This window comes from Nerophis ophidion, linkage group LG26 (assembly GCF_033978795.1).
Source record: "Nerophis ophidion isolate RoL-2023_Sa linkage group LG26, RoL_Noph_v1.0, whole genome shotgun sequence".
Taxonomy (NCBI): Eukaryota; Metazoa; Chordata; class Actinopteri; order Syngnathiformes; family Syngnathidae; genus Nerophis; species Nerophis ophidion.
The window spans coordinates 38,447,804-38,455,303 of NC_084636.1; the positions used below are offsets into that span (position 1 = coordinate 38,447,804).

At 46.4% G+C, this 7,500-nt stretch overlaps 1 protein-coding gene across 3 annotated transcripts in view; it reads left to right on the forward strand.

Annotated features, from left to right (window-relative positions):
• The window catches only part of LOC133543923 (FERM, ARHGEF and pleckstrin domain-containing protein 2-like), a 183,772-nt gene that overhangs the window by 95,071 nt on the left and 81,201 nt on the right, over window positions 1–7,500 (forward strand). For all 3 annotated transcript variants that reach the window (XM_061888838.1, XM_061888840.1, XM_061888839.1), the window contains exon 13: window positions 6,198–6,399. In XM_061888838.1, coding sequence (XP_061744822.1) covers window positions 6,198–6,399 — 202 coding nt within the window. The remainder of the gene's footprint in view (window positions 1–6,197; window positions 6,400–7,500) is intronic.

Genomic DNA, 7,500 nt, shown 5'->3' on the forward strand with positions numbered 1-7,500 from the left:
TTTGGGAACTGAGGAAACTAATTGTTGAAGCTTTGAAAGTGGAATTCTTTCCCATTCTTGTTTTATGTAGAGCTTCAGTCGTTCAACAGTCCGGTGTCTCCGCTGTCGTATTTTACGCTTCATAATGCGCCACACATTTTAGATGGGAGACAGGTCTGGACTGCAGGCGGGCCAGGAAAGTACCCGCACTCTTTTTTCTTTTTTTTTACAAAGCCACGCTGTTGTAACACGTGCTGAATGTGGCTTGGCATTGTCTTGCTGAAATAAGCAGGGGCATCCATGAAAAAGACGGCGCTTAGATGGCAGCATATGTTGTTCCAAAACCTGTATGTACCTTTCAGCATTAATGGTGCCTTCACAGATGTGTAAGTTACCCATGCCTTGGGCACTAATGCACCCCCATACCATCACACATGCTGGCTTTCGAACTTTGCGCTGATAACAGTCTGGATGGTTCGCTTCCCCTTTGGTCCGAATATTTCCAAAAACAATTTGAAATGTGGATTCGTCAGACCACAGAACACTTTTCCACTTTGCATCAGTCCATCTTAGATGATCTCGGGCCCAGAGAAGCCGGCGGCGTTTCTGGATGTTGTTGATAAATGGCTTTCGCTTTGCATAGTAGAGCTTTAACTGAGGAAACTTTGAAAGTGGAATTCTTTACCATTCTTGCTTGATGTACAGCTCAAGTTGTCCAACAGTCCGGGGTCTTGTTGTCGTATTTTACGCTTCATAATGCGCCACACATTTTCCATGGACAGCAGGCAGGCCAGGAAAGTACCCGCACTCTTTTACTACGAAGCCACGGTGTTGTAACATGTGGCTTGGCATTGTTTTGCTGAAATAAGCAGGGGCGTCCATGATAACGTTGCTTGGATGACAATATATGTTGCTCCAAAACCTTAATGGACCTTTCAGCATTAATGGTGCCTTCACAGATGTGTAAGTTACCCATGCCTTGGGCACTAATACACCCCCATACCATCACACATGCTGGCTTTTGAACTTTGCGCCTATAACAATCCGGGTGGTTATTTTCCTCTTTGTTCCGGAGGACACCACGTCCACAGTTTCCAAATATAATTTGAAATGTGGACTCGTCAGACCACAGAACACTTTTCCACTTTGCATCAGTCCATCTTAGATGAGCTCGGGCCCAGCGAAGCCGGCGGAGTTCCTCGGTGTTGTTGATAAATGGCATTCGCTTTGCATAGTAGAGTTTTAACTTGCACTTACAGATGTGGCGACCAACTGTAATTACTGACAATGGTTTTCTGAAGAGTTACTGAGCCCATGTGGTGATATCCTTTACACACTGTCTGTTTTAATGCAGTACTGCCAAAGGGATCAAAGGTCCGTAATATCATCGCTTACGTGCAGTGGTTCTTCAGATTCTCTGAACCTTTTGATGATTTTACGGACCGTAGATGGTAAAATTCCTAAATTCCTTGCAATAGCTCGTTGAGAAATGTTGTTCTAAAACTTTTCGACAATTTGCTTACAAATTGGTGACCCTCGCCCCATCCTTGTTTGTGAATTACTTAGCATTTTTTGGGAAGCTGCTTTTATACCCAATCATGGCACCCACCTGTTCCCAATTAGCCTGCACACCTGTGGGATGTTCCATATCAGTGTTTGATGAGCATTCCTCAACTTTATCAGTATTTGCCACCTTTCTCAACTTTTTTGTCACGTGTTGCTGGCATCAAATTGTAAAGTTAATGATTTTTTGCAAAAAAAAACAATGTTTATCAGTTTGAACATCAAATATGTTGTCTTTGTAGCATATTCAACTGAATATGGGTGGAAAATGATTTGCAAATCATTGTATTCTGTTTATATTTACATCTAACACAAGTTCCCAACTCATATGGAAATGGAGTTTGTATGTGTGTGTGTGTGTGTGTGTGTGTATATATATATATATATATATGTGTGTATGTATGTATGTATATATGTATGTATTTATGTATGTATGTATACAGTGGGGCAAAAAAGTATTTAGTCAGCCAGCGATTGTGCAAGTTCTCCCACTTAAAATGATGACAGAGGTCTGCAATTTTCATCATAGGTACACTTCAACTGTGAGAGACAGAATGTGAAAAAAAAATCCAGGAACTCACATTGTAGGAATTTTAAAGAATTTTTTTGTGAATAACAAAAATTCAACTCAATACTTTGTAATATAACCTTTGTTGGCAATAACACAGGTCAAACGATTACTACAAGTCTTTACCAGGTTTGCACACACAGTAGCTGTAATTTTAAGGGGGAGAAGTTGCACAATCGGTGGCTGACTAAATACTTTTTTGCGCCACTGTGTGTGTGTGTGTGTGTGTGTGTGTGTGTGTGTGTGTGTGTGTGTATATATATATATATATATTTATTTTTTATTTTTTTTGTATTCATTTTATTTTATAATTTTTTTTATCCATTCTGTGCATCTACTCAGACCAATCATATAGTAGATGTAGATCAGGGGTGCCCATTACGTCGTTCGCGATCGACCGGTGGATCTCGGAGGGTGTGTCAGTCGATCTCAAGCCAGGCATTAAAAAATGTACATAAAAATGAGCAATCATCAATCATACCAAGACTTCACTTTCGTCAGTTGTTTGACATTCTCGGCACCCGAGGATCTTGTGAGATGACGCTGGCTGCTGCGAGCTCATATTTAAGAAATAAATCACTAACAGGGCGGACGCAGAGAAACACATTTTATTTCTAGAGACTCCGTACCTACTGTCAAAACTCTAAAGAGCGACTGCACAGTTCCTGTCTTCACCATAAAAGACCTGTTTCATCCTGCCTGTGCTAACAAAATAAGAGTCTCAGAAAGCTAGCAAGCTACGGAGTTTGATGCCAATGTATTTCAGCGACCGCTTTCTCACTTGCTTGCCCACCCGCACACTCACCTGCTGCCAGACATTAAAGGGCCACACACATATGCTACTCTCGTAACAAAGTGTTTAAAAACCAGTATGCAAGTTGGACAAATGAGATGCCAAATCCAACCACTTTCATGTGGTATTGGACAGAAAGGAGGACTTTTTTTTTTCCTCCATTTGAAAATGCGGACGTTATCAGCACCACTGTCTAATTCCAATCAATGCAAGTCATCAGAATCAGGTAATACACCAACTTATATTCTTGTCTTCATGAAAGAAAGACATCTATGTGTGTTAAACATGCTTGTATTATCATTAAACACCATTAACTTGTTAACAAAAATGTCTCTTTCATAAATAAATAAATATAAATTATAAATAGGAATGAGGTAGATCTCCTCGACTTGGTCAATTGAAAAGTAGCTCGCCTGCAGAAAAAGTGTGAGCGCCCCTGATGTAGATGATCTATATCTGCGGTCCACATTTATTTTAGAAAAGAGAAGTGTTGGATTTTTTCTAAAATAACACTGATCCCTGTATGATCAGTGCCAGAGCTTGGTCCGCATTGCCGGCAGTAAGTTGGACCCGTTTCCAGTGAGGGTTGGACTCCACCAAGGCTGTCCTTTGTCACCTTTTCTGTTCATAACTTTTACGGACAGAATTTCTAGGCGCAGTCAAGGTGTTGAGGGGTTCCGGTTTGGTGACCGCAGGATTAGGTCTCTGCTTTTTGCAGATGATGTGGTCCTGATGGCTTCATCTGACCGGGATCTTCAGCTCTCGCTGGATCGGTTCGCAGCCGAGTGTGAAGCGACCGGAATGAGAATCAGCACCTCCAAGTCCGAGTCCATGGTTCTCGCCCGGAAAAGGGTGGAGTGCCATCTCCGGGTTGGGGAGGAGACCCTGCCCCAAGTGGAGGAGTTCAAGTACCTAGGAGTCTTGTTCACGAGTGAGGGAAGAGTGGATCGTGAGATCGACAGGCGGATCGGTGCGGCGTCTTCAGTAATGCGGACGTTGTACCGATCTGTTGTGGTGAAGAAGGAGCTGAGCCGGAAGGCAAAGCTCTCAATTTACCGGTCGATCTACGTTCCCATCCTCACCTATGGTCATGAGCTTTGGGTCATGACCGAAAGGATAAGATCACGGGTACAAGCGGCCCAAATGAGTTTGGGTCTCTCCCTTAGAGATAGGGTGAGAAGCTCTGCCATCCGGGAGGAACTCAAAGTAAAGCCGCTGCTCCTCCACATGGAGAGGAGCCAGATGAGGTGGTTCGGGCATCTGGTCAGGATGCCACCCGAACGCCTCCCTAGGGAGGTGTTTAGGGCACGTCCAACCAGTAGGAGGCCACGGGGAAGACCCAGGACACGTTGGGAAGACTGTCTCCCGGCTGGCCTGGGAACGCCTCGGGATCCCCCGGGAAGAGCTAGACGAAGTGGCTGGGGAGAGGGAAGTCTGGGTTTCCCTGCTTAGGCTGTTGCCCCCGCGACCCGACCTCGGATAAGCGGAAGAAGATGGATGGAAGTGTTGGATACTTCTCTTGTCTTATTCGTGAAGTGAATTAGTGAATTATATTTATATAGCGCTTTTCTCGAGTGACTCAAAGCGCTTTACATAGTGAAACCCAATATCTAAGTTACATTTAAACCAGTGTGGGTGGCACCGGGAGCAGGTGGGTAAGGTGTCTTGCCCAAGGACACAACGGCAGTGGCTAGGATGGCGGAAGCGGGAATCGAACCTGCAACCCTCACGTTGCTGGCACAGCCACTCCACCAACCGGCTAATTAAATGCTTTTTTCAACAAAAACAGTTTTCTTTGAAGTAATATAAAGTTAAAGTCCCAATCATTTTTTGGGTGATTCAACTCCCAATTCCAAGCCTTGATGCTGAGTGCCAAGCAGGGAGGTAATGGCTCCCATTTTTATAGTCTTTGGTATGACTCACAACCTACCCACCTCAGGGCGGACACTAGACCACAAATCAATCAATCAATCAATGTTTATTTATATAGCCCCAAATCACAAATGTCTCAAAGGACTGCACAAATCATTACGACTACAACATCCTCGGAAGAACCCACAAAAGGGCAAGGAAAACTCACACCCAGTGGGCAGGGAGAATTCACATCCAGTGGGACGCCAGTGACAATGCTGCCTATGAGAAACCTTGGAGAGGACCTCAGATGTGGGCAACCCCCCCCCCTCTAGGGGACCGAAAGCAATGGATGTCGAGCGGGTCTAACATGATACTGTGAAAGTTCAATCCATAGTGGCTCCAAGACAGCAGCGAGAGTCCCGTCCACAGGAAACCATCTGAAGCGGATCAGCAGCGTAGAGATGTCCCCAACCGATACAGGCGAGCGGTCCATCCTGGGTCTCGACTCTGGACAGTCAGTACTTCATCCATGGTCATCGGACCGGACCCCCTCCACAAGGGAGGGGGGGACATAGGAGAAAGAAAAGAAGCGGCAGATCAACTGGTCTAAAAAGGAGGTCTATTTAAAGGCTAGAGTATACAAATGAGTTTTAAGGTGAGACTTAAATGCTTCTACTGAGGTAGCATCTCGAACTGTTACCGGGAGGGCATTCCAGAGTACTGGAGCCCGAAATGAAAACGCTCTATAGCCCGCAGACTTTTTTTGGGCTCTAGGAATCACTAATAAGCCGGAGTCTTTTGAATTTCTTGCCGGGACATATGGTACAATACAATCTGCAAGATAGGATGGAGCTAGACCGTGTAGTATTTTATAAGTAAGTAGTAAAACCTTAAAGTCACATCTTAAGTGCACAGGAAGCCAGTGCAGGTGAGCCAGTATAGGTATATATGTATGTATATATGTATATAAAGGTATATACAGTATAGGTATATATGTATGTATATATGTATATAAAGGTATATACAGTATAGGTATATATGTATGTATATATGTATATAAAGGTATATACAGTATAGGTATATATGTATGTATATATGTATATAAAGGTATATACAGTACAGGCGTAATGTGATCAAACTTTCTTGTTCTTGTCAAAAGTCTAGCAGCCGCATTTTGTACCAACTGTAATCTTTTAATGCTAGACATGGGGAGACCCCAAAATAATACGTTACAGTAATCGAGACGAGACGTAACAAACGCATGGATAATGATCTCGGCGTCTTTAGTGGACAAAATGGAGCGAATTTTAGCGATATTACGGAGATGAAAGAAGGCCGTTTTAAAGGTATAAACATTTACCGCAGCTGTTTATCTATTTGATGGAGGAATGTTGTTAGTCTCTGTCTCCTGTATTAAAGGTGTTTGTGTTGTGGTTGCAGAGCGTGCCATTCAGCGAGCGTCACAGGACCATGGGCTCCACCCCCGCTTCCTCCGTCTCCTTCCACGTCCCTGACGTCAGCCCGCGGAAAGAACACCACGCTCAGCAGACTCCGCCCACCTCTCCAGCATCCTCCCAGCCGCAGCATCACTCCCCGAAGGAAGAACCCGCCGCCGTTCCCCCGTCTCACTTCGCTTTCCAAGGTGCCCCCGCCAGTCCGGCCGCAGGACACCGCAGCCCCGTGTTTGTGTGTGCGGACAGAGGTGATGATAGTAGGCAGGGGGGGAGGCGGGGGGGCCGCAGGCAGGGGGTGCTCACGCCCGAGGCCTTCGAGGCGGAGATGTTGCGTACCAAACAAAACGCCGCGTTCCCTCCGTCCCACTCGCCGCTCCGCGTCACCGAGGAGTTCATAGACGACGACCCCGCCCAGATGTCCTTCTACGGCGGGGGGGCGGACGCCTACCCTTTGGAGGGGTTTGATTACGTGCAGGAAGGCGACTTCCCCAAGATTGTAGGCGTGGCCCACTCGGAGACCAGCTCCTTGCTCAATAACCGCTCCGAGTGCAGCTCCCTGGACAACCTGGGGCTCAGCTCAGCGGGCGAGTCCTTGTCGGCGGGCTACGCCTCCTCGCTGCGTCTGCCGGGCTCCGACGTCCAATCGGAGGCCAGCTCCATGGTCAACTTCCCGGCGTGCTCGGTGCGCTCGGAGGGCAGCTCGGCCGTGCAGTTCAGCGACCTGGTGGAGCAGCTGGAGCAGCTCAGCTACCCGCCCACCACCACCGAGGGCTCCGGGAACGGCAGCTCCGATTCCGAGTCGGACTGGGGCTCCGACTGCGTCCTGCCCCCGGAGCAGAACCTCTTTTACAGCAACCCGCTTAACGGGAGTGCTGGGATGGAGAGCTTCCTCCTCCAATGCCATAACCTGCAGGCTCTGGCCCTGGCAGACCCCCCCGGACCCGCTCCGTTCTAGGCCGCTGTCACGTTTGTGTTTCGTTGCCACGGCGATGCCTTAAGAGCGCAAACGTTAGAAACAAAGTGGAAGTTTTTAAAAGCACCAGTGTATTTGCCTCCAATGTGCTTGTTCTGTGTCGGAAAACAACTCATTCATGTCGCTGGGAATAACGACATTAATCACATTCCTGCAACGTCCCATCATGTACATCATTTTCAATATGTACATGATGCACATGCCACTAAACGGCGTTTAAAACGAGACAGGGGTGTCCAAACTTTTTCCTCTGAGGGTCACAGAGTAAAAAAATTTAAACATTCAGCAGCGATGTTTAAGTTTTCCTTTTCAAAAT